Genomic DNA, 26,213 nt, shown 5'->3' on the forward strand with positions numbered 1-26,213 from the left:
TCCTGATTGAAATTTCTCAAATAAACTATTATGATGTAGAAAATCGCACAACTGATTTGCGACCACTTTCTCAAGGATCTTGGAGAGGAAGGGGAGGTTAGAGATCGGTCTGTAGTTAGCCAACACCTCTGGATCCAGAGTGGGCTTCTTCAGGAGAGGTTTAATAACAGACACTTTGAAGGAGTGTGGTATGACCTATGACATTACATCGGATCAGGAACAACTCCCAAAAAATAGAAAAAGCACTTTCAGGGGAAAAAGGTAAAGAGGATCCCTCTCTAGGATGGACAGAACAATAGATGAACAATAGATATCATGTGACCAGATGAACAATAGATGTCATGTGACTAGATGAACAATAGATGTCATGTGACCAGATGAACAATAGATGTAATGTGACCAGATGAACAATAGATGTCATGTGACTAGATGAACAATAGATATCATGTGACCAGATGAACAATAGATGTCATGTGACCAGATGAACAATAGATGTCATGTGACTAGATGAACAATAGATATCATGTGACCAGATGAACAATAGATGTCATGTGACCAGATGAACAATAGATGTCATGTGACTAGATGAACAATAGATATCATGTGACCAGATGAACAATAGATGTCATGTGACCAGATGAACAATAGATGTCATGTGACCAGATGAACAATAGATGTCATGTGACCAGATGAACAATATATGTCATGTGACCAGATGAACAATAGATGTGACCAGATGAACAATAGATGTGACCAGATGAACAATAGATGTCATGTGACCAGATGAACACTAGATGTCATGTGACTAGATGAACAATAGATGTCATGTGACTAGATGAACAATAGATGTCATGAGACCAGATGAACAATAGATGCCATGTGACCAGATGAACAATAGATGTGACCAGATGAACAATAGATGTCATGTGACCAGATGAACAATAGATGTCATGTGACCAGATGAACAATAGATGTCATGTGACTAGATGAACAATAGATGTCATGTGACGAGATGAACAATAGATGTCATGTGACCAGATGAACAATAGATGTCATGTGACCAGATGAACAATAGATGTCATGTGACTAGATGAACAATAGATGTCATGTGACCAGATGAACAATAGATGTCATGTGACCAGATGAACAATAGATGTCATGTGACCAGATGAACAATAGATGTCATGTGACCAGATGAACAATAGATGTGACCAGATGAACAATAGATGTCATGTGACCAGATGAACAATAGATGTCATGAGACCAGATGAACAATAGATGTCATGTGACCAGGTGAACAATAGATGTCATGTGACCAGGTGAACAATAGATGTGACCAGGTGAACAATAGATGTCATGTGACCAGGTGAACAATAGATGTCATGTGACCAGATGAACAATAGATGTCATGTGACCAGATGAACAATAGATGTCATGTGACTAGATGAACAATAGATGTCATGTAACCAGATGAACAATAGATGTCATGTGACCAGATGAACAATAGATCTCATGTGACCAGATGAACAATAGATGTCATGTGACCAGATGAACAATAGATGTGACCAGATGAACAATAGATGTCATGTGACTAGATGAACAATAGATGTCATGTGACGAGATGAACAATAGATGTGACCAGATGAGCAATAGATGTCATGTGACTAGATGAACAATAGATGTGACCAGATGAACAATAGATGTCATGTGATTAGATGAACAATAGATGTCATGTGACCAGATGAACAATATATGTCATGTGACCAGATGAACAATAGATGTCATGAGACCAGATGAACAATAGATGAACAATAGATGTCATGACCAGATGAACAATAGATGTCATGTGACCAGATGAACAATAGATGTCATGTGACCAGATGAACAATAGATGTCATGTGACCAGATGAACAATAGATGTCATGTGATTAGATGAACAATAGATGTCATGTGACCAGATGAACAATATATGTCATGTGACCAGATGAACAATAGATGAACAATAGATGTCATGACCAGATGAACAATAGATGTCATGTGACCAGATGAACAATATATGTCATGTGACCAGATGAACAATAGATGTCATGTGACCAGATGAACAATAGATGTGACCAGATGAACAATAGATGTCATGTGACCAGATGAACACTAGATGTCATGTGACCAGAATGAAGCATTCCACGGTTACATAACAGGGTGTCCGCGGGTCCTTAAAAAGTCTTAAATTGCTTTTACAAAATATAAGGCCTTAAAAAGTCTTAAATTGTCTTAAATTCAGATTGGATTGGTCTTAAATTTTTTGGGTGTCATGTCATTACGGATATGAGGCAATCTGTTCTGCCAGGTCTAATATTTTGCTCCGGTCGCTCTGCGGTGTCTCTGGTGTCACCGGGGCCACGCCCCTTCTCTTAAAGGGGCCCCGCGTATTCGGTCCCATCCCCTACAACGTGAAGCATCGGCTACTTTAGAAAACATGGCAGGATGCAAGTTCAACAACGGCTTGAAAAGAACGAGTGTTTCTGGTCACGGTCGGTGAAATGCTTCTGAAGCTGCGTTGTGTGTCGGGAGACTTTCCAGCGGTGGAATCTCACGAGCAGAGCAAGAAGCACAGAGACTAGCGAAGGCCGCCAGCAGCCCGCGGGGCTAGCTGCTGCTCCGCCGCCGGCAACGACGTCAACTACAACGCTGGAGGTCACCGGAGGAAATCCAGCGCCGTGCAACAAAGAGTTCATCACCGAAGACCAACAGGGCGGTGCGTTCTTCATTCTGTTCCACGAGACTCTGGACCAGACCACCGCGAGCAGACAGCTGGACTTCATGTGTGCTATTGGTGACATGACCAGGTCCCGTCAGGATCCTGTGGAGCTCATGGGCCATGACACCGCCCAGGGCCTACTTCAGCATCTCAAAGTAAGTCTAACATAAATATATATGTATTAACTAACCTCATGTATATGAGTATGTGTTTCATATCGTTAAGCTTTACTCATGTGTCAAGTTAATAACAGCTATGGATAGGCGCACTACACATTAATTCAGAGCTACCAACTCTCACGGTTTCGCCGTGTGACACACGCTTTTGCATGTTTTCACGCTCTCACGCCACACAACCAATTTCTCACGGCAAAAGAAATTCTGATTTTGGGCCGTGGCGCGTTGGTTTCTTTTCAAACTCCGCGACGATAGATGGCGCTAAGGAGCGCATCTATAAACCTATTCGCTGCATAGACATCCTATTTACCCCCAAAGAGTCCCGGAGTCAGTGTAAAGAATATATATTTTAGCTTAGCACAGCCTAGTATTGTTTGCATAAATACTATGTGTAAGATGGAAAACACTGAATGGAAGTTAAAATCTCCGGCAGAGCACTCTGGTGCCTGACTGATCTAAAGAAAGATAACAGTGACACTTCGTGAGGTTTTGTGAGCCCCCCTCCTCCGCACCCACACATTCCGGAGGTGATCACATACAAAGATACTCTATACTCTCAGAGCAGGGGAAGGCAACAGAGACATTTACCTCACCGGACCGATAGATAAGGAAGGGTCCAGATGTGGCCATTATTCTCCTTTAGACACTTGGGGCCCCTCAATGGCCACACACTGAACTCTCACACACACACACACCCACACATGGGAAGAGGCCCCCCCCCTGTCCGGACAGCCCTCTGAGAAGACCCAGACCCCATCCCTCCACAAGACAAGGCCCCTTCCTGTCTCACACTTCTTTCACAAACATGTGCTCTCATTGGCGGGCCGAGAAGAACCAATGAAGGAGCGACAATGGCAGAAGCAGAGGAACAAGAGCCAATGAGAAAACCCCACCCCCTTTTCCCCTGACCAATCAGAACTGTTCCTTTCGGCTATTTAAAATGGCCGCACACTCTGAACCGGGGTCCTTTCTCCAGCGCTGGGGCCATTGGTCAAAGCTCTGGAGGGGGGTCCATGCATGATGTCTACTTGTATCCTTATTTCTGAATAAAACGCTAACAAATGTAAAGTAGAAGACTACCTCTATTTTCTTCCAGTGAGTGTCGTCCAGGTGGTGTGTCGCTGTCCAACTCCAACATCAGCAACAGAAGAAGATTTTCAAACAGACACAACGAGCAGAGACTACGGTGTGTTAAAGCAGGGCTCTCGTGTCACGCATTGAGCGGGACAATCACGCATTTCGGTCTTACGTCACGCACTCCCGCCACACATCGTATTTCTCACGCTGAAAAAACTATCGGCTATTTAATGTTTTAATGTGCCGCAGCGCGCCAACATGAGCCGGGCTGCCCTCACCGTGCAGGAATCAAGCGCTCCCCTGGAGTTCTGCTGTGAGGAGCCACTTATCAGCCAATCAAAAAAAAGAAATGGGTTAGGGTTAGGGTTAGCCAATCAGAAAAAAACATATCTGTTGTATCTGGATAAGATTTAATCCAGTAACCAATGAAAATAAAGCATCCTGGATAGATATGTCACTCTTGCCTGTCTTCAAAACTTAAGAGCCCTGTTAATGACATGTGGTTCAATTAAGTTCTCACTCTCTTAAACTTTAAATCTTGAAATAATTGGTTGGGTTTGTGCGTGTGATTTTGTGTTGTAAACTCAGCTGTCATAAGGAGCAGCAGGAGAGCACCTTGTTAACCTCTTGGTATCCTGCATACTCAAAACATCAGAGCATTGTTTGTTAAGGGAGGGGAGGGACTGAGTGAGAGGTCAAAGGAAGACAGTAAGAGTAAGAGATCACATGACTTCTCTGTCTGGATGTTAAAGTCACCCAAAAGGATGAGCGGGGGGCTGTGTTCCGAGAAGTTCGACAGGAGGGCGTCTAGCTCTTCCAAGAAATCGCCCAAAGAACCAGGGGGTAGAGAACAACCATGTGCATTTTCTACCTGTGAGGCGAGACTACTGACTGCTTGGATCCTGCTAAGTGTCTTCTTTAGATTAGTTTATCTGCTGAGTTACTGTTGTATTTGTTGTTTGGAGCTGCTGGATTGTTGGTCTGTACTGTTTTAGGATTTGTTTTGGTAGAGAGGTGTGTCCTGATTAGACACCTGAATCTTCACTGATTGGACGAGCGCTCATCACCTGGTTTCAATTGATTGTCATTTGAATACCAACGAGCAAGGGGTGGTGTCAACGCGGCTGGAGGTAATTGGCACCAACTTGGGCTCATAACCGGATCGGGTCTTTAGCATCAGAAGACTCGGAGGACAAAGACATAGGAGTCTTCCCTTGGAGTCGAGACTCGGAGGACAAAGACATAGGAGTCTTCCGTTGGAGTCAAGACTCGGAGGACAAAGACATCGGAGTCTTCCCTTGGAGTCGAGACTCGGAGGACAAAGACATAGGAGTCTTCCCTTGGAGTCGAGACTCGGAGGACAAAGACATAGGAGTCTTCCGTTGGAGTCTTCGTGGGTGGCTGTGTATTCCACCATTTCGTGAATATGTGTGTCTTTTCCATACCTGTGCGTATCTCTCCTCGTAGTTCCTATAGGACTCGTTCATTCATGTACCGGAACCCCTCCTCTGTTCTCCTTCCTACCCGTTCTACTCACACCCAGCACCTGGTCACAGGAGGCCTCTGGAACTGTCAGTCAGCCAACCGCAAGGCCGGTTTCATCTCTTTGCCATGGAGCAGTCGCTTGACTTCCTGGCTCTCACTGAGACCTGGATCACAGCAGACAACACGTCTACCCCGGCTGCTCTACTCTGCCTTCTCCTTCAGCCACACACCCAGACCCTCTGGTCGGGGTGGAGCTACAGGTTTACTCATCTCACCCACATGGTGTTTCTCTCCCTACCCGCTTCCACTCTTTATCCCACTGACTTTTGAGTTTCATGCTGTGACGGTTACTCATCCGGTTCAACTACACATGGTTGTTCTCTACCGTCCCCCTGGTTCTTTGGGAGATTTCTTGGAAGAGCTAGACGCCCTCCTGTCGAACTTCTCGGAACACGGCCCCCCGCTCATCCTTCTGGGTGACTTCAACATCCAGACAGAGAAGTCATGTGATCTCTTACTCTTCCTGTCTTCCTTTGACCTCTCACTCAGTCCCTCCCCTCCCACTCACAAAGCCGGCAACCGCCTTGACTACATGTCCACTAGAAGCTGCTCTACCTCCAACCTCACTGTAACTCCTCTCCATGTCTCTGACCACTTCTTCATCTCTTACTCTCTCTCGCTCTATGGTACTGACAACCCACCCTTATCTACAGACTCTGCACCTGTACGGCGCAACATTCGCACCCTCTGCCCCTCCTCCCTGGCCTCCTCTGTCCTCCTCTGTCCCTCCTCTCTGGCCTCCTGTGTCCTATCTGCTCTCCCCTCAACTGGCTCCTTCTCACTCATGCAGCCTAACTCTGCCACAGACACTCTCCTCTCTTCCCTGTCTTCATCTCTTGATTCTCTTTGTCCTTTTAAGACACGACCGGTTCGGAAATCCTCTCCTCTCCGTGATTGTCGGACTCGGTGCTCTTGAGTCACACTGCGAGCGACGGAAAGAAAATGGCGAAAAACGAATCAAGCGGAAGACTTGCTCTTCTATCAATCTCTTCTCTCCTCCTTCTCTGCCTCTATCTCTGCAGCCAAAAGCTCGTTCTACCTGACCAAAATTCAGTCTTCATTCTCTAACCCCAAAAAACTCTTCTCTATCTTTTCCAACCTCCTTGATCCCCCCTGGCCCCTCCTCCTTCCACCCTTCTGCCACTTTGTCGACTACTTTACAAACAAGATAGACGACATCCGCTCCTCTTTTACTAATCCATCTTCTATCACCTCACCAACACTAACTTCTTCATCCCCCTCTCTTTCCTCTTTCACCCCCTTGTCTCCCAATCAAGTTCTTAGCTTGGTGACCTCCGCCCGACCGACCACCTGCGCCCTTGACCCCGTCCCGTCTCCCATTCTCCAGGCTATTGCTCCTGATCTTCTGTCCTTTCTCACCCATCTTATTAACAGCTCCCTCTCAACTGGCTGTTTCCCTCTGAAGGAGGCGAGAGTCAACCCTCTCCTGAAGAAACCCACGCTCGACCCGTCTGAAGTCAGCAACTACAGACCGGTCTCTCTTCTTCCTTTTCTCTCCAAAACTCTGGAGCGAGCTATCTTGAGCCAAGTGTCCTCCTATCTCCACAGTAACAACCTTCTTGACCCTCACCAGTCTGGATTCAAGGCCGGCCACTCGACAGAGACTGCCCTCCTTGCTGTCTCTGAGCAGCTTCACTCTGCTAGAGCAGCCTCTCTCTCCTCTGTCCTTATCCTTCTAGACCTTTCTGCAGCATTTGACACCGTGAACCACCAGATCCTTATCTCTTCTCTTCAGGAACTGGGGATCTCAGGCACTGCACTCGCGCTTTTCTCTTCCTACCTTAACGACCGCACCTACCGGGTAACTTGGAGAGGATCTGTGTCTGATCCTTGTCCTCTCACTATGGGGTTCCTCAAGGCTCCGTCCTGGGTCCCCTCCTCTTCCTCTCACTATGGGGTTCCTCAAGGCTCCGTCCTGGGTCCCCTCCTCTTCCTCTCACTATGGGGTTCCTCAAGGCTCCGTCCTGGGTCCCCTCCTCTTCCTCTCACTATGGGGTTCCTCAAGGCTCCGTCCTGGGTCCCCTGCTCTTCTCTCTGTACACAAATTCCCTCGGCTCTGTCATTCGTTCGCATGGCTTCTCCTACCATAGCTATGCTGATGACACCCAACTGATCTTCTCGTTTCCACCGGCCGAAACACGGGTGGCGGCGCGATTCTCTGCCTGTCTGACCGACATCTCTCAGTGGATGTCTGCTCACCACCTGAAGATCAACCCTGACAAGACCGAGCTACTATTCCTTCCAGGGAAAGGCTCCCCACCCATGACCTGACTACCACCTTCACCAGCTCTGTGTTGGCCCCGCCCCCGACTGCCAGGAACCTCGGGGTGACACTAGACAGTCAACCTGACGGCCAACATCGCTGTGACGACGCGTTCCTGTCGGTACATGCTGCACAACATCAGGAGAATACGGCCTCTTCTTACTCAGAAGGCGGCACAGGCTCTGGTCCAGGCTCTGATCATTTCACGCCTTGACTACTGCAACTCCCTCCTGGCTGGTCTACCTGCTAAGGCCATCCGACCTCTGCAGCTCATCCAGAATGCAGCAGCTCGACTGGTCTTCAGCCTCCGCTCCTTCACCCACACCACTCCGCTCCTTCGATCTCTTCACTGGTTACCGGTGGCTGCTCGCATCCGCTTCAAAACACTGGTCCTGGCGTACCGTGCTCTAGACGGATCGGGCCCCGTGTACATCCGGGATATGGTCACACCGTACACCCCGGCACGTTCGCTCCGCTCGGCAACAGCCAATTGTCTTGTGCCTCCTGCACCTCGAGCTCATCGCTCTACATCCAGACTGTTTGCTGTCCTGGCTCCTCAGTGGTGGAATGAGCTCCCCACTGACATCAGGACAGCAGGAAGTCTCTACATCTTAACCGGAGACTGAAAACACACCTTTTCCGACTATCTGGATTAAAACACAGATTTGCATTTCAGTGGCACTGGGATGGCACTTATTGTGGTGCTTTTGTGGTTCGACTGAGTTAAGGAAGTGTTGCTTCCTGTGTTCTTGTTGTTCTTGGTTTATACTCTAGGTTGAAATGCACTTATTGGAAGTCGCTTTGGATAAAAGCGTCTGCTAAATGACATGTAATGTAAAAAAGACTGCCCACATAGCATTTATCACTTTATTTGCAGGCCTAGGAAAAGGACCCTCTCAACAATTTTCCAAACAGCACTTTGAACAAGTAAAATGTATTATAAAGAATTTAACATAAAGACAGGACATTTGTGCAATAGAATTAGGCATGTTTTTGTAAATGAGAGTAGAGTTATTAAAAAACATTTTAATTCTTTAAGGTAGCAAAGATACCTCGTAAAAGACCTTTGCCAGGCCATATAATAATATGGCGCGGCTGTGTCCAGGCGCCGTCGAGGTAGCTCCGCGGAGATTGTGCGCTCTTTTAGTTTTTGTGTTTATTTTTAATGTTTTCTTTGCCACAAACACATCGGCACTAACAGCATACGACCACAGCACACTTTTGGACATAAACTTTTGCGCAAAACAAGGGTTTTTGTCCACTTTTTCCATCGATCCAGCGTGGCCGGCAGAGATCGTACGAGCGAACCACAACAACAACAGTGGAGCCGCTACTACGGGAGGCAGCGAAAACATCGAGGAAGCGGGCGGAATTCGGAACAGACTGAGAGTTCAAGCCCACCGTCCACCTCTGCCCAGCATCCTTCTTGCTAACGTCAGTCTCTGGAAAATAAGATGGATGATGTTAGGGCAAGGATCAGATTCCAACGGGACATGAGGACTGTAACATCTTTTGTCTGGCGGAAACATGGCTGACCCGCTGGTGCGGATCGAGTCATATGCCCAACCGAGTCCTTCTCTGTTTTCCGTGCAGACAGAACGGAAGAGTCTGGTAAATCTAAGGGTGGAGGGTTTGCTTCATGACTAACAACAAATGGTGCGACCCCAAGAACATTAAGACTCTTTCTCGTTCCTGCTCGCGAACCTGGAACATCTGACGATCTCATGCCGTCCATTCTACCTTCCCGGGAGTTCAGCTCGGTCATCACCACAGCCGTCTACATTCCACCACAAGCGGACACCGGCGTAGCACTATCGGACCTACATGATGTGTTATGTCGGCATCAGAACAAGTATCCCGACGGCTGTGGTGGTGGCTGGGGACTTTAACAAGGCAAACCTAAAAAAGTCATGCCGAACTTTCACCAGCACATTACGTGTGCTACCAGAGGAAAGAACGTTGGACCACTGCTATCGCCATTCAAGAGAGGCTACAAGGCTGTCTCTCTCCCTCCGTTCGCAAATCTGACCATGCCGCCATTTTTCTGCTTCGGGTACCGGCAAAAGATCGCCGGGAAGCGGTAGTGACGAGGAACGTGAAGCGGTGGTCTGACCAATCAGAGGCTGAGCTACAGGGCGCTCTGCGTGTCGCCGACTGGGACATGATCCAATCCAGTTCCAGTGGCGTCAGCGAGTTCTTGAAGTAGCAATGAGCCTCATAGCAACGCTAGCGGACACCATCGTCCCCACGGTAAAAGTTAGGGTCTTTCCTAACCAAAAGCCGTGGGTTGATAGATCCATCCGTGAAGCTGTGAACGCCCGTACTGCTGCCTATAACTCCGGTCTTGTATCCGGCAACATGGGCAGTACAAGGCAGCGGTCTATGGACTGAGGAGGCGGTGAAGGAAGCCAAAAGGAGGTACCGAGACAGAGTGGAAACACAGATGGAGCAGCGCGACACCAGGCGCCTATGGCAGGGGCTACGGACTATCACAGACTACCAGAGCAGACTATGGTGAGTGCCGACGCATCCCTAGCGGACGACCTGAACTCATTTTATGCACGGTTTGAGGCTAGCAACAACAGCGCTAGCTCGCCGCTAACAACAACACCGTTAAGCGTAGCGAGGTGAGTTCTACCGCTGGGGATGAACACACACTCTCTGTGACCGAGCACAGTGTGAGGAGGGCTCTGTTGAGGGTGAACACCAGGAAAGCTGCAGGTCCAGATGGCATATCTGGGCGGGTACTGAAGACCTGTGCTAACCAGCTAGCTCCAGTGTTCACCACAATATTCAACCTCTCCTGGCTGAGTCCGTGGTCCCCGCCTGCTTCAAGAGATCCACTATTGTCCCTGTGCCCAAGAATGCTTCTCCAGCATGTATGAATGACTACCGACCGGTGGCCCTCACCTCGGTGGTCATGAAATGCTGAGAGGCTGATAAAGGACTACATCTGCGCCTTCCTCCCTTCCTCCATGGACCCGCTGCAGTTTGCTTATCGCCCAAACAGATCCACAGATGATGCTGTCTCCCAGGTACTGCACACCACACTCTCTCATCTGGACAGCCAGAGGGGGCTATGTGAGACTGCTGTTCATTGATTATAGTTCAGCTTTCAACACCATAGTCCCTCCAGACTGGCGGCAAGCTGATTGAGCTGGGACTGAACACCCCTGTGTGCTTGGATCCTGGACTTCCTGACCGCCAGGCCACAGGTGGTCAGGGTGGGCAGACACACCTCAAATCCCTCACCCTGAACACAGGATCCCCAGGGTTGCGTCCTCAGTCTCCTACTGTACATACTGTAATCACATGACTGTGTGGACACACTCAGCTACAACTCCATCATCCAGCTTGCGGATGACACAGTGGTGGTGGGCCTGATCTCCGACAACGGCGAGAAGGCCTACCTGGAGGAAGTTGCTGATCTGTCACTCTGGTGCCAGGACAACAGCCTCATCATGAATGTCACCAAAACTAAGGAGCTGATTGTGGACTTTAGGAGGGTACAACAACAGAGGACGTACTCACCACTGGGCATTAACAGGACGACTGTGGAGAGGGTGGCGGGTATAAATACCTGGGAGTCCACATCACCGAGGATCTGACATGGTCAACAAACACAGACACTCTGGTGAGAAAGGCAAGGCAGCGCCTCTACCACATCAGGCAGCTGAGGAAATTTAAAGTTTCCCAGAGGATCCTTCAGTCCTTCTACTCTGGAGCTGTAGAGAGCGTCCTGACAGGAAGCATCACAGCCTGGTTTGGCAACTGCTCCGCTCAGGACAGGAAGGCTCTGCAGAGAGTAGTGTGTTCGGCTGAGCGCACTATTGGAACTACACTCCCCACCCTGCAGGACTTGTACACCAGGAGGTGCAGAACCAGAGCCGGCAGGATCATGAAGGATCCTCACCACCCCAACAACAGACTGTTTCAGCTGCTGCGGTCAGGCAGGCGCCTCCGTAGTCACGCTGCAAGAACAGAGAGACTGAGACGGAGTTTCTTTCCTCAGGCCATCAGGATTGTGAACTCCGACCTCACCAGGACCCCCACATAGACCCACACAACTGCCCCTCTTAGGCACACACACACACACACACACACACACACACACACACTTACTGTAAATATTGTGTTGTTTTTTATTGTAAATAGTGTGTACTTGTTGCCCTTGCACATTCCTGCTGAGCATTGCCACTTTCATTTCACTGCACACCCTGTGTGTGTATGTGACAAATAAAACATCTTGAATCTTGAATGCAGGGTACAACATGGGTACAACATGGGTACAACATGGGTACAACGCCACATTAATTCAAATTTCCTGATATTTGAGCCACCAACGTGGCTGCGCGTCTATGACAAAATTTTGGTCACCCCCGACAAAATCTCACTCCAAGGTTTTTTGAAAAGTTGGCAGCTCTGTTAATTAGACTAATTAAAAATAGTTTTATAATGGTAGTAGAGTGGTGTTTACCTGTCAATATGTCTACATAGTGTTCACTAGGCTCAAGGGATGGCTCACGTTGCTTAATTTGTAAAAATAGTTTTCATTCATATTGATCCAGTCTGACATTAATCTGAAGTGCTGTCATGAAGAGATGTGGTGACTGTTGGCTAATGTCTGCCTTTTTTTTTTTTTTCCAGGAGAAGACCAAATGTCAACTGGAAGTTTTTTTTATTCATATAGTTTGAAAAGGATTGTTTTCCTAGTATATTCACAAAAGCTCAGGAGTAGATGTATGAACCTGTGCACAAACATCCATCACATGAGAACTCTCACTCACTCGCTCACTCACACACACATACATTCTATTATGTATTTGCATTGTTTTAATTTTTTTAATAACTTTTTATTTTGCATTTTCCACAAACAGATTATTCCTTGACATCTAGAAAGAAAAAATAAATAATAATAATATATCTACAACAAAATAAAATCAGCACACATCCAAATCCATCCATATCCACATAAACACCCGCCAAAGATTCCCACCCATCCCCTCCCACATGTTTATACCCTGTATTTGCATTTTAAAAGCAGCTGGAATTGTTATTTATGTTATTTTATAGATTTTTGTTTTGTTCAAAAGGAACTATGTTGCCCGTATTTTTTACATATATTTACTTGATGTTATAAGCATTTGTTCATGGGACCTAAATGTTCTGAAAATGTTGTATTAATAAATATAATTTACAACAGCAATGACATTTTTGTGTTATCCTTTTGCATTACACCATACTGTTCATTTTGAACAAACATCAGTGTGTTTAGATTAATGTATATTTCCACTTTTGATTTGTATTTCCATCACAAATTAGGTCTTAAATTTTATTTAAACGTGGTCTTAAAAAGTCTTAAATTTCACTTGTTTATTCCTGTAGACACCCTGCATAAACACATTCAATGCAATTAGTTGTTGCAAGTCAGTCCTTGAGCAAGGCACTGAACCCCGAGTTGCTTCCCGGGCGCATCACTGCAGCCCACTGCTCCTTAATAACTAAGGATGGGTTAAATGCAGAGAACTAATTTCCCCTTGGGGATTAATAAAGTATATATCTTATCTTATCTTATTAATAGTTCGTATTCGGCATGGACGCCGTTCCAGAAAAGGGGAGGGGCTTAATAAAAGAGCAGAGGAAGAGTCCTCTGGTTTCTGTCTGGGGAACACCGGTGTGATTAAGAAGTGAGAATACATAGACTGCACAACAGAGACGTGTCAGACGCCGTGGTGGCCATGTCCACGTCACACCTTCCTGACGGGTACCTTCCTGTGAACCGTCCCGTCACACGACGTCAGTCAGTCTGCGGGCCGGTTGGACAGGTTCATGATGCTTGTCTCTGAACTTCTTCAACTGGAATGCAGAGTTTCCGGTCTGAAGGTGTCCACGCGTCTCGTGAAGTCTCAGTTCTTGAGGACGCTCATGCGCTTCATGAGTATCATGTTCAACCTGAATAACGTGGCTGATGCGTGTCCACTGCTTCAACCGCCTCGTTAAGACCTTTCTGTTGGAACAGGTGTTCTGATGCAGCTTGTGGTTCCACCGTCTGACACCTGGGACCTTGTTCTCAGACTTCCCAGGTGAGGCGTCGGGGCGAAGCGGTGCCGAGCAGGCCGGCCCCCTGCTGTGGAAGAACAAGCCCAAGAAACGCCGGGCCTCCCATCCGGCCGAGAGCCCCAGCGAGGCGGACGTGGACAGCGACAGCGGCTACTGCAGCCCCAAACACAACCAGGCGGCCGGGGCGGCGCCGAGGCCCGCGGACAGCACCGCACAGGTGAGCTGCACCTGAGCAGCAGAACCACTAGGACTCCTGTAGTAGGACTCCTGTAGTAGGACTCCTGTAGTGTAGGACTCCTGTAGTAGGACTCCTGTAGTAGGACTCCTGTAGTGTAGGACTCCTGTAGTAGGACTCCTGTAGTAGGACTCCTGTAGTAGTACTCCTATAGCAGGACTCCTGTAGTGTAGGACTCCTGTAGTAGGACTCCTGTAGTGTAGGACTCCTGTAGTAGGATTCCTGTAGTGTAGGACTCCTGTAGTAGGACTCCTGTAGTGTAGGACTCCTGTAGTAGGACTCCTGTAGTGTAGGACTCCTGTAGTAGGACTCCTGTAGTGTAGGACTCCTGTAGTAGGACTCCTATAGCAGGACTCCTGTAGTAGGACTCCTGTAGTGTAGGACTCCTGTAGTAGGACTCCTATAGCAGGACTCCTGTAGTAGGACTCCTGTAGTGTAGGACTCCTGTAGTAGGACTCCTATAGCAGGACTCCTGTAGTAGGACTCCTGTAGTGTAGGACTCCTGTAGTGTAGGACTCCTATAGCAGGACTCCTGTAGTAGGACTCCTGTAGTGTAGGACTCCTGTAGCGTAGGACTCCTGTAGCGTAGGACTCCTGTACCGTAGGACTCCTGTAGTAGGACTCCTGTAGTGTAGGACTCCTGTAGCAGGACTCCTATAGCAGGACTCCTGTAGTAGGACTCCTGTAGTGTAGGACTCCTGTAGCGTAGGACTCCTGTAGCGTAGGACTCCTGTAGCGTAGGACTCATGTACCGTAGGACTCCTGTAGCGTAGGACTCATGTAGCGTAGGACTCCTGTACCGTAGGACTCCTGTAGCGTAGGACTCCTGTAGCGTAGGACTCCTGTAGTGTAGGACTCCTGTAGCGTAGGACTCCTGTAGCGTAGGACTCCTGTAGCGTAGGACTCCTGTAGCGTAGGACTCCTGTAGCGTAGGACTCCTGTACCGTAGGACTCATGTACCGTAGGACTCCTGTACCGTAGGACTCCTGTACCGTAGGACTCCTGTAGCGTAGGACTCCTGTAGCGTAGGACTCCTGTAGCGTAGGACTCCTTTAGCAGGACTCCTGTACCGTAGGACTCCTGTAGCGTAGGACTCCTGTACCGTAGGACTCCTGTAGTGTAGGACTCCTGTAGCAGGACTCCTGTAGTAGGACTCCTGTACCGTAGGACTCCTGTAGCGTAGGACTCCTGTAGACGTCTCACATGTCTCTTTCCTGTGTTGCAGGGAGTCGAGGCTGCTGTCATGACAGGTATGTTGTGAACACATTGTGCTGAGTCATGTTCATAATGTATTACAGAGGAATGTAGATGTCTTCTCTCCACTAGCAGGTACCTGGGTCCATGTCGCCTCTCAGGCGACCCCCAGGTCCTGGGGGGACCGGACCGGCCCGTTCCACAGAGCGGACCAGAGGAGGAATCCTGAACAGAGGAACTTCTTACAGGTAGAACTGTAATCATGACACGTGTAACTGTTATCATGACATGTAACTGTTATCATGACATGCAACTGTTATCATGACATGTGTATCATAACATGTGTAACTGTTATCATGACATGTGTAACTGTTATCATGACCTGTGTAACTGTTATCGTGACATGTGTATCATGACATGTGTAATTGTTATCGTGACATGTGTAACTGTTATCGTGACATGTGTATCATGACATGTGTAACTGTCATCATGACATGTGTAACTGTTATCGTGACATGTGTATCATGACATGTGTAACTTATCGTGACATGTGTAACTGTTATCATGACCTGTGTAACTGTTATCGTGACATGTGTACCATGACATGTGTAACTTATCGTGACATGTGTAACTGTTATCGTGACATGTGTATCATGACATGTGTAACTGTTATCATGACCTGTGTAACTGTTATCGTGACATGTGTATCATGACATGTGTAACTGTTATCATGACCTGTGTAACTGTTATCGTGACATGTGTACCATGACATGTGTAACTTATCGTGACATGTGTAACTGTTATCATGACCTGTGTAACTGTTATCGTGACATGTGTATCATGACATGTGTAACTTATCATGACCTGTGTAACTGTTATCGTGACATGTGTACCATGACATGTGTAACTTATCGTGACATGTGTAACTGTTATCATGACCTGTGTAACTGTTATCGTGACATGTGTATCATGACATGTGTAATTGTTATCGTGACATGTGTAACTGTTATCGTGACATGTGTATCATGACATGTGTAACTGTTATCGTGACATGTGTACCATGACATGTGTAACTTATCGTGACATGTGTATCATGACATGTGTAACTGTTATCGTGACATGTGTATCATGACATGTGTAACTTATCGTGACATGTGTAACTGTCATCGTGACATATGTAACTGTTATCGTGACATGTGTACCATGACATGTGTAACTGTTATCGTGACATGTGTACCATGACATGTGTAACTGTCATCGTGACATGTGTATCATGACATGTGTAACTGTCATTGTGACATGTGTATCATGACATGTGTAACTGTCATCATGACATGTGTAACTTATCGTGACATGTGTATCATGACATGTATAACTGTTATCATGACATGTGTACCATGACATGTGTAACTGTCATTGTGACATGTGTAACTGTCATCGTGACATGTGTAACTGTCATCGTGACATGTGTATCATGACATGTGTAACTGTCATTGTGACATGTGTATCATGACATGTGTAACTGTTATCATGACATGTGTAACTGTTATCGTGACATGTGTACCATGACATGTGTAACTGTTATCGTGACATGTGTACCATGACATGTGTAACTGTTATCGTGACATGTGTGTTCTCCGTGTTCTCCTCTCAGGAGTTCCACGGTGTCTTTCCGGGCCGCGTGGCGTCCGGCCCGTCAGACTCGAGGCTGCAGCCAGCGGCGCTCGGCGGTAACGGGGTCTCCCCAGAGCCCCTGTACTTTGAGGTGAGAGGGTGAATTCCTCGTGGTAGATCTGTTGACGTTGTGCTGACATGTTTTCTTGTTTTTAGGATGAAGATGAATTCCCAGATCTGGCGAGAGGGGGGGGGGGCGCCCCCCGCACCGCCAAACCAGAACCCACTTCAGCCCAGACGCACACGCAACATAAACTACACAAACACCTGGTACGGGCTTCTGCTCACAGCTGAGGGCCGTGATGAGCTCAGAGCTCAGGGGGCCATGATGATCCTCATTGATCCTCATGATCACATTTGCCTTTATTATTACTTTTATTTATGTTTCTATTCTTTGTTTTCTTTTCTTTTTCCTTTTCTGGGGTTTTGTTGTTGCTTGTACGATATTTTAAGTTTTGATCCATATGTGTGTGTGTGTGTGTGTGTGTACTGTTTGTGTGTCTGTAGTAGTTGGGAGGGGCGGGGCTAAAGGGTTTGGGGCGGGGCCGTCCAACTCCTCATCTCAGAGGAGCCTACAGACCTCGGTCTTTGGACGGTCCTCCATTCGTACGTTTTTTTGTCAATGCCTGTCACTCTGTATACGTTATGTATGTACCTATGGAAAAATAAAATTACGTACTTACTAAAATTACTTACTATCCTCCTCTGGTTCTTGCATTGCCTTCTGCATCCAGAAGCACCAGACCCCAGCAATAGGACCTGGAGCCTGGCTTGTGAGCCTGGTGGTGGTCTGGGTCGGGTCCCCCGGTCCCCCCAACACATCCCGACTCTCCCTCTGAGGGAATCGCTGATGTTTAGATGAAATGTTTCCTGCTTCCCGACTGAATCCTTGTGTCTCCATCACAGATGGATAACCTGCCGGAGAACTCCCCCATCAACATCGTGCAGACGCCCATCCCCATCACCACCTCGGTCCCCAAGAGGGCCAAGAGCCAGAGGAAGAAGGCTCTGGCTGCGGCTCTGGCCACCGCTCAGGAGTACTCTGAGATCAGCATGGAGCAGAAGAAGTTACAGGTAGGAGCTCGTTGCCGCGGCTCCGTCTCTGGTGACGGCCGTGCTGAGGCCCGGTGCCTGTTCTCTCCGTGCCGGCAGGAAGCGTTCACCAAAGCAGCCGGAAAGAAGAGCAAGACCTCCGTGGAGCTGGACCTGGGAGACATGCTGGCAGCGCTGGAGAAGCACCAGCAGGCGATGAAGGCCCGGCAGCTCAACAACACCAAGCCGCTGTCCTTCACAGGTAGAAGCACATGACCGCTGTGTCCTATGGAGGCTCTTCTTCCAGAGCTCCAGCGGCTCGTAGTTCGGCTGTGTCCTCGTGGAGGTCTCTGGCTCCTCGCTGACGCTGTGTTCCCTCCAGTGGGAACGACCACGCCGTTCCACGCCTCCGGCCTGGTCGGCCTGCCCTCCGTGTTGAAGGGCCACCAGACGTACTCGGCCCCTCACAACGCTCTGGACTCCACGGCCCCCCGTGTGAAGAGGGGCAAGGAGAGGGAGATCCCCAAAGTGAAGCGGCCCACCGCCCTGAAGAAGGTTCCTACGCTCATGATGTAGGACAGGAGCGTCTCTGTGGCGCCTTCGTCTGTAACGTGTGTTGTGTGGACAGATCATCCTGAAGGAGCGTGAAGGGAAGAAAGGGAAGACGAGCGTGGAGCAGGAGTCCTCGGGCCAGGAGGAGCACGGGGAGGAGAGCCTGCACTTCACTGAGGAGCCCGCCTCCCAAGAAGGTGCGTGTGAATCACGGCGCCGTGAGAGTCTCTGTTGGAGCCCCGCCCCCTTCATGTGTCCTCTGTCCCCAGACAACGGTCTGAGCATGCCCAGCGACGCCTCGCTGTCCCCGGCCAGTCAGAACTCTCCCTACAGCATCACGCCCGTGTCCCAGGGCTCTCCGGCCAGCTCCGGCATCGGCAGCCCCATGGCCTCCAACGCCATCACCAAGATCCACAGCCGGCGCTTCAGAGAGTGAGTACAGGCGGGGGGGGTGAGCACGCCGCCTTCTGTTGAATACCGACATCAAAATGTCTCAATTGTGTTGAGCGAATCAGACGCTGTGCCACTCAGTCCCAGAGCCGCGAGCAGCGTCCTCTGAAGTGTTTATGGGGGCGGAGCTATGCGATGAGGCGAGTGAGCTCTGGGCTCTGCTGCAGGACGATTGTCCCGCCCGCCTTCAACACGTTTAGCAGTTAAAGCTTCCAAAAGGCCCCTGGAGCCCAGCCCCTCCCCCTGGCAAATGTATATATTCACATACATATATGTGTATGTATATATATAGCATCACTCTCAAAATGGCCATCAAAAAAGAAGTTTCCTGTGAAACTCGCCAGTCTATTCTTGTTCTTAGAAATGAAGGCTATTCCATGCGAGAAATTGCAAAGAAACTGAAAATGTCCTCCAGCGGTGTGTACTACTCCCTTCAGAGAACAGCACCAACGGGCTCTAACCAGAGCAGAAAGAGAAGTGGGAGGCCCCGGTGCACAACTCAGCAAGAAGACAAGTACATTAGAGTCTCTAGTTTGAGAAACAGACGCCTCACAGGTCCTCAACTGGCAGCTTCTTTAAATGGTACCCGCAAAACGCCAGTGTCAACGTCGACAGTGAAGAGGCGACTCCGGGATGCTGGCCTTCTAGGCAGAGTGGCAAAGAAAAAGCCATATCTGAGACTGGCCAATCAAAAGAAAAGATTGGTATGGGCAAAAGAACACAGGCATTGGACAGGAAGATTGGAAAAAGGTGTTCTGGACAGATGAATCCAAGTTTGAGGTGTTTGGATCACACAGAAGAACATTTGTGAGACGCAGAACAGGTGAAAAGATGCTGGAAGAGTGCCTGACACCATCTGTCAAGCATGGTGGAGGTCATGTGATGGTCTGGGGCTGCTTTGGTGCTGGGAAAGTGGGAGGTACCAGGTAAAAGGGATTTTAAATAAGGAAGGCTATCACTCCATTTGGCAACGCCATGCCATACCCTGTGGGCAGCGCTTGATTGGAGCCAATGTCCTCCTCCAACAGGACAATGACCCAAAGCACACCTCCACATTGTGAAGAACTCTTGAGGGAAGAAGCAGGCAGCTTGCTGTCTGTAATGGAGTGGCCAGTCACCAGATCTCAACCATTGAGCTGTTGTGGGAGCAGCTTGACCGTATGGTCCTCAAGAAGTGCCCATCAAGCCAATCCAACTGGTGGAGGTGCTTCAGGAAGCGTGGGGTGACATTTCAACAGATTACCTCAACACATTAACAGCTAGAATGCCAAAGGTCTGCAATGCTGTCATTGCTGCAAAAGGAGCATTCTTTGACGAAAGCAAAGTTTGAAGAACAAAATTAATACTTCAAATACAAATCATTATTTCTAACCTTGTCAATGTCTTGACTATATTTTCTATACATAAAAGTGTGAGTTTTCATGGAAAACACGAAATTGTCTGGGTGATCCCAAACTTTTGAATGGTAGTGTATATTATTTGTGTATATATATATATATTATATGTGTATATATTATATGTATGTATATATATATAATATATGTATGTATATATATATATATACTTATATGTGTGTGTATATATATATACATATTGTTACGCTCTCGGTAGTCTAGGGGTGCACAGGCCGTAACATACAAATAATAAGGGATACAGCTAGGCGAACAATAAAGTGAAATACTTTAGCAAAATAAGGAATATTTATCAGCACAGTTGAGGCTTAACAAGAAGGTGAACTAAAACAGAAGCAACAAGGCGTCAGGGTCTCCAAGGCCAACACAATAAAACCCCAATGCTAACTAGAAAACCAAAGGTCCCACTGACCTCCCATAGAAGAAAAGAAACACAACACTGAGCTCCCTGTCTGACCACAACACAGGAGAAAACAGGCACAACAGAAAAGGCAGAGAACCCCGACAAGCTTGACCCCAAAACACACAAATGGTGGCCTGCACTTGAGCACCATGCCACAGAATGGTCACGCTCAGGTGAAGAGAGACACACCTGCTTCCAGGGTTTTTCCTGGGTCAAAATGGGTCTTCGGTGCTCCCAACATTTTTTTTTGTCTGTTTCGTCTGTATTGCCATATCACCGTAATTAGCAGACATCTATGTATTTTTTTCCCCCCATAAATAATGGAGGCAATGCTTGAGGAAATCATTTTGCTAAAATAGATAGGCTAATAGATTGACAATTAGAGATGCACCGATCAGGTTTTTTGGTGCCGATCACTGAAAAAAGTACCTGCCGATCCGATAATACCGATCACGGTGTCGATTGAAGCATTCTATTTATTGTGTAGCATTATTGCTATGAGGACTGAGGAAATACATATATAAAGCACCTCAAACATTAAAGAAATTACTGATTTCTTTAAATATTTAGGACTTTTACTTTGAAAAATTTCCTAATTGATACATTAAAATTGATTGATTGCTATTATAGGGGATTTCAGATATGTATGGAACACATCTGCATCATTCATTTCCTGGAACTCTTGGGGAAATCTATTTACAGGACTTTGTTTAACATACAAAAGTCTGACATTTATTTTTATAAACTCTTCCTTGCTACAGTAAAAATGTTTTAATGTTCGCATAATTTAAGCTAAATCTCAAACGATCTATAAAGATACAAAATAAGTTAATTGTTTACTTTTATATGTTAGTGTATGATTTGTCGACATCTTATTTTGAAAAACGGTTGTTTCACGTGATTCTTTCCGCTAACTTTGCAAAACCGGATGTTGTCACTTAAATCCTTCCACTAACTTTATCAGAACCCTCTCGCTCCCGATGGAATGTGTTTAGCGTGAGCATCTCTAGGGGCAGACATGTGAGAGTCGGCTGAGTCGACCCAGAGATTCAACTCGGGGGACGGGGAGCCGCTCGGTGGGGAGGATCCCCTCTGACCTCTGACCTCTGCGGCCCTCGCCGGGCGCATCGTCTCCGTTGCGCCGCGATTGAAACGTCTGATAGTTCTCTCAGATGTTACGTCATCTGATCGGCCGTTTTGAGAACACCGATCAAAACCGATAATGGGAATATCGGCCGATATGGATCGGCGCCGATCAGATCGGTGCATCCCTATAATAATAATAATAATAATAATAATAATACATTCTATTTGGAGGCGCCTTTCAAGTCACCCAAGGTCACCTTACAATAAAATCAAACAGGATACAGGATAAAAGTATGAAAGATAAAAACACCATTAAAACAGAAGTTCAACATAAAAACAAGTGAAGTGTACAGGATCCAGTTATAGGGAGTATGCCAGTTTGAACAGGTGAGTTTTGAGTTGAGACTTGAATGATGTGATGGAGTCTGATTGTCTTATGTGTGGGGGGAGGGAGTTCCAGAGCCTGGGTGCTGAGCAACTGAAGGCTCGGGCACCCATGGTACTGAGGCGTGACGTGGGGATGGTTAACAGTCCAGAAGAGGATGAGCGGAGGGTGCGGGAGGGAGTGTATTCCTGAAGGAGGTCGTAGAGGTGCAGGTGTATTGGTGCACGTCGGGTTGTTGAGTGAGTGATCAGCAGCTGGCCGCTCCGTCCATTCACCTCACAGCTGCGTATTGACCAGACAAGAAGACACGCTTATCAACTCGATTACTATTGATCCAAACAGAACGAGGGTGCGGCTGTAGCCGACTTGAAACATACTATTGAGAACATATTCGCTGACATGCACGTGATGAACACAGGTTTTATTTTATTTTTTTTCATCGCAGACTTTTTTTGCCTTAGGCGCGCAGGATTTGTCATAGGCGCTCGGGAAAACGGCGTAGGCGCGCGCCCAAATTTTCTCTATGCAGGAAAAACTCTGGCTTCCAGGGTGTTTGTCCCGCCCACTGATTAGGAGATGCCTCCCAGGTGGTGTTGCTCCAGGCGTGCCAGACCTAAACGACATAGCTCCAGCCTCTTCCTGGAACAGGGCCGGAACACATGTATATATGTGTATATACAGTGTTTCCCCTGCCATTGTAACAGTACTAGCACTCTCACTAGCCCCCCCCCCCCCCCGTGGGTCCCTTTCCCATCTCAGGGGAGCATCGTTAAGGAGTTAAGCTTAGGCACCAACCTGGCGAGCAGCGGCACTAGTCCCGCCCCCTGAAGCTGTAAACCAGGGGTGTCCAAAGTCCGGCCCGCGGTCAGATTTCATATGGCCCGCGACATCGGTCATATAATGTGTTATTTCTGGCCCCCCAGATCTGTCAGAATAAATAAATCATAAAAACTTGAAAGACGTAATTCCTCCTCTCTCATTTCTGGCTCTGCGTGGCGTGAACCCTTCTCCAAACCTATTTGCCATGGCGACGGCAAAAAAAAGGACAAAAGTTGACAGTGACGGCCGCCGCGTTCAGGATCGGTGGGAATTACTAGTGTTTCCCCTCCCATGAGAACAGGGTGGGGGTCCGCCCCACTGAAATGTTCTCTATAGCGCCAGATTACAACATAAGTCATGTCAGGTTGTTTTATTAACTAAACGGTCGTCTGTTATTGATCGTATCGACACAGCGGCATGTCATTTCTGTCTCTACGTGGTGGCGTTCACACTTCTCCTGGCTCTCGGTATCGCAGCGGAGCTCCGCCCCCATGCGCACAGACAGGTGCGCACATACAGGTGAGCGCACTCCAACCAGCCGGCAGAGAGCGTCCAATATGTCGCGGGAACAGCAAACCGACACCTCTGCGTTCCCACGGTGGTGAAGACACGTCGTCTCAGAGTCGCTCTCTGCTCCGGGTTCAAGAGACGAGGTGGGCGCGAGGGGGAATGCAGATTCTTTTATTTCAAGACCTTGTTTGAGAACTTCACATATTACAAACTACACGGACATAAAAATAAGTCATTCATAAATAAAGAGCCAAATGCCTGTCGCCTACTTTCGTGTAAACGTGTCGTTACGGCGTTAACCGGTTACGCTGCGCGACAAACGAGATTCTTGGCGACTTGCCAGGTGTTACCTCAGCGTTCCAGCTGTTGCCCTTCAAAACAAGAGCTCAACATTGAGCTTTATGGAGAGTGGCCGTATCAAGCCTGCGACCCCGTTTTAAAAAGAGGTGGAGTGGAAAGCCCATTTTATCACACATAGAGTAAAACGGGATGACTCACACATATCTGCACTGGTTTTGTTTTTGTTATTTTGAAAAGATATGCAGTGTAACTAACGCTCAGTAAAACTCTTTATGCCCAAATATTTGATCTTATTTTGTTTAATTTTTCACAGGTTGCACTTTATTGATATTATCTTGAAAAGGTATTCAGTGCAAAACAGGTTGATTGCAGCCACAATCAGCTAAATGTGAAGTGTGTTGAACGGTAACATGTCATTAACAGTGAAAAACCTGTAGATGTGACAAACTATTGCTTTTCTGAAAAGATCTAGTAAAAGATGAGGGCAAAATTAATTAGTTTTTAAGTGTAATGATAACAGACCACTTTGCATTATAACTCCTGTTTAAAATGTTCATTAAGCAACGTTATGTAACTCATAGAAATGTAAGGTATTCTATATACAGCGTTTTCATTGTTATCTGACTGAATGAAAGGCAGACTTGGTTATATTATATGTGGTTACATTGTCATTAAAAAAATAAAAGTAATTGTGACAGTAAAAATAAATTGTTTTATAACAGTGTATTTTCATGTAACTTTTGTGGTTTAAAAAATGTCTAAAGGAACTATTAGCCCCCGGGCGTCTTTACTTTATCACAATTGGCCCTTGTTGCAAAAGGTTTGGACACCCCTGCTGTAAACCTAGGGGAAACACTGATATATATATATGTGTGTATAAATATGTCTATGTATATATTATAAATATGTTCTTCGATGAAGAGGAGTATCATCATAATGTTGAGGCTGCAGCTAAAGTTCTCTCACTTTTATCATTTAATTTGCTAATCCATGAATTACTTCAAATGACCTTGCGTGACCCCTGAGTGACCCCTGTGCAGGTACTGTAACCAGGTGCTGAGTAAGGAGATCGACGAGGGCGTGACCATGCTGCTGCAGGAGCTGGTCCGCTTCCAGGAGCGCGTCTACCAGAAGGACCCCAGCAAGGCGAAGGCCAAGCGGCGCCTGGTCATGGGCCTCCGAGAGGTCACCAAGCACATGAAGCTCAGCAGGATCAGCTGCGTCATCATCTCCCCCAACTGTGAGAAGATCCAGGCCAAGGGTACACACACACACACACACACACACACACACACACACACACACACACACACACACACACTAAGACACACACACACTAAGACACACACACACACACACACACACACACACTAAGACACACACACACTAAGACACACACACACACACTAAGACACACACACACACTAAGACACACACACACACTAAGACACACACACACTAAGACACACACACTAAGACACACACACACACTAAGACACACACACACACTAAGACACACACACACTAAGACACACACACACTAAGACACACACACACTAAGACACACACACACACACACACACACACACACGATGACACACACACACACTAAGACACACACACACACTAAGACATACACACACTAAGACACACACACACACACTAAGACATACACACACTAAGACACGCACACACACTAAGACACACACACTAAGACACACACACACTAAGACACACACACACACTAAGACATACACACACTAAGACACGCACACACACACACACACACGATGACACACACACACACTAAGACACACACACACACTAAGACATACACACACACACACACTAAGACACACACACACTAAGACACACACACTAAGACACACACACACACTAAGACATACACACACTAAGACACACACACACTAAGACACACACACACACACACAAAGACACACACACTAAGACACACACACTAAGACACACACGCACACTAAGACACACACACACACACCAAGACATACACACACACACCAAGACACACACACACACTAAGACATGCACACACTAAGACACACACACACACACACTAAGACACACACACACACTAAGACACACACACACCAAGACATACACACACACTAAGACACACACACTAAGACATACACACACACACACTAAGACATACACACACACACACACACTAAGACACACACACACACACTAAGACATACACACACACGCACACTAAGACATAC

At 47.3% G+C, this 26,213-nt stretch overlaps 2 protein-coding genes across 2 annotated transcripts in view; both read left to right on the forward strand.

Annotated features, from left to right (window-relative positions):
- LOC130193128 (DNA-directed RNA polymerase II subunit RPB1-like) overlaps positions 1 to 12,127 on the forward strand; it is a 65,391-nt gene extending 53,264 nt beyond the window's left edge. The window contains exon 2 of the mRNA XM_056413486.1: positions 11,697 to 12,127. The gene's annotated coding sequence lies outside the window, so the exon portion shown is untranslated. The remainder of the gene's footprint in view (positions 1 to 11,696) is intronic.
- Positions 1 to 26,213, forward strand: part of secisbp2l (SECIS binding protein 2-like) — a 52,512-nt gene that overhangs the window by 20,063 nt on the left and 6,236 nt on the right. Inside the window, exons 5-15 of the mRNA XM_056413494.1 lie at positions 13,915 to 14,117; positions 15,361 to 15,385; positions 15,462 to 15,577; positions 16,984 to 17,094; positions 17,160 to 17,273; positions 17,910 to 18,077; positions 18,156 to 18,297; positions 18,418 to 18,590; positions 18,664 to 18,784; positions 18,857 to 19,019; positions 24,993 to 25,213. Coding sequence (XP_056269469.1) covers positions 13,915 to 14,117; positions 15,361 to 15,385; positions 15,462 to 15,577; positions 16,984 to 17,094; positions 17,160 to 17,273; positions 17,910 to 18,077; positions 18,156 to 18,297; positions 18,418 to 18,590; positions 18,664 to 18,784; positions 18,857 to 19,019; positions 24,993 to 25,213 — 1,557 coding nt within the window. The remainder of the gene's footprint in view (positions 1 to 13,914; positions 14,118 to 15,360; positions 15,386 to 15,461; positions 15,578 to 16,983; positions 17,095 to 17,159; positions 17,274 to 17,909; positions 18,078 to 18,155; positions 18,298 to 18,417; positions 18,591 to 18,663; positions 18,785 to 18,856; positions 19,020 to 24,992; positions 25,214 to 26,213) is intronic.

The sequence above is a fragment of the Pseudoliparis swirei genome, chromosome 4 (genome assembly GCF_029220125.1).
Source record: "Pseudoliparis swirei isolate HS2019 ecotype Mariana Trench chromosome 4, NWPU_hadal_v1, whole genome shotgun sequence".
Classification (NCBI taxonomy): domain Eukaryota; kingdom Metazoa; phylum Chordata; class Actinopteri; order Perciformes; family Liparidae; genus Pseudoliparis; species Pseudoliparis swirei.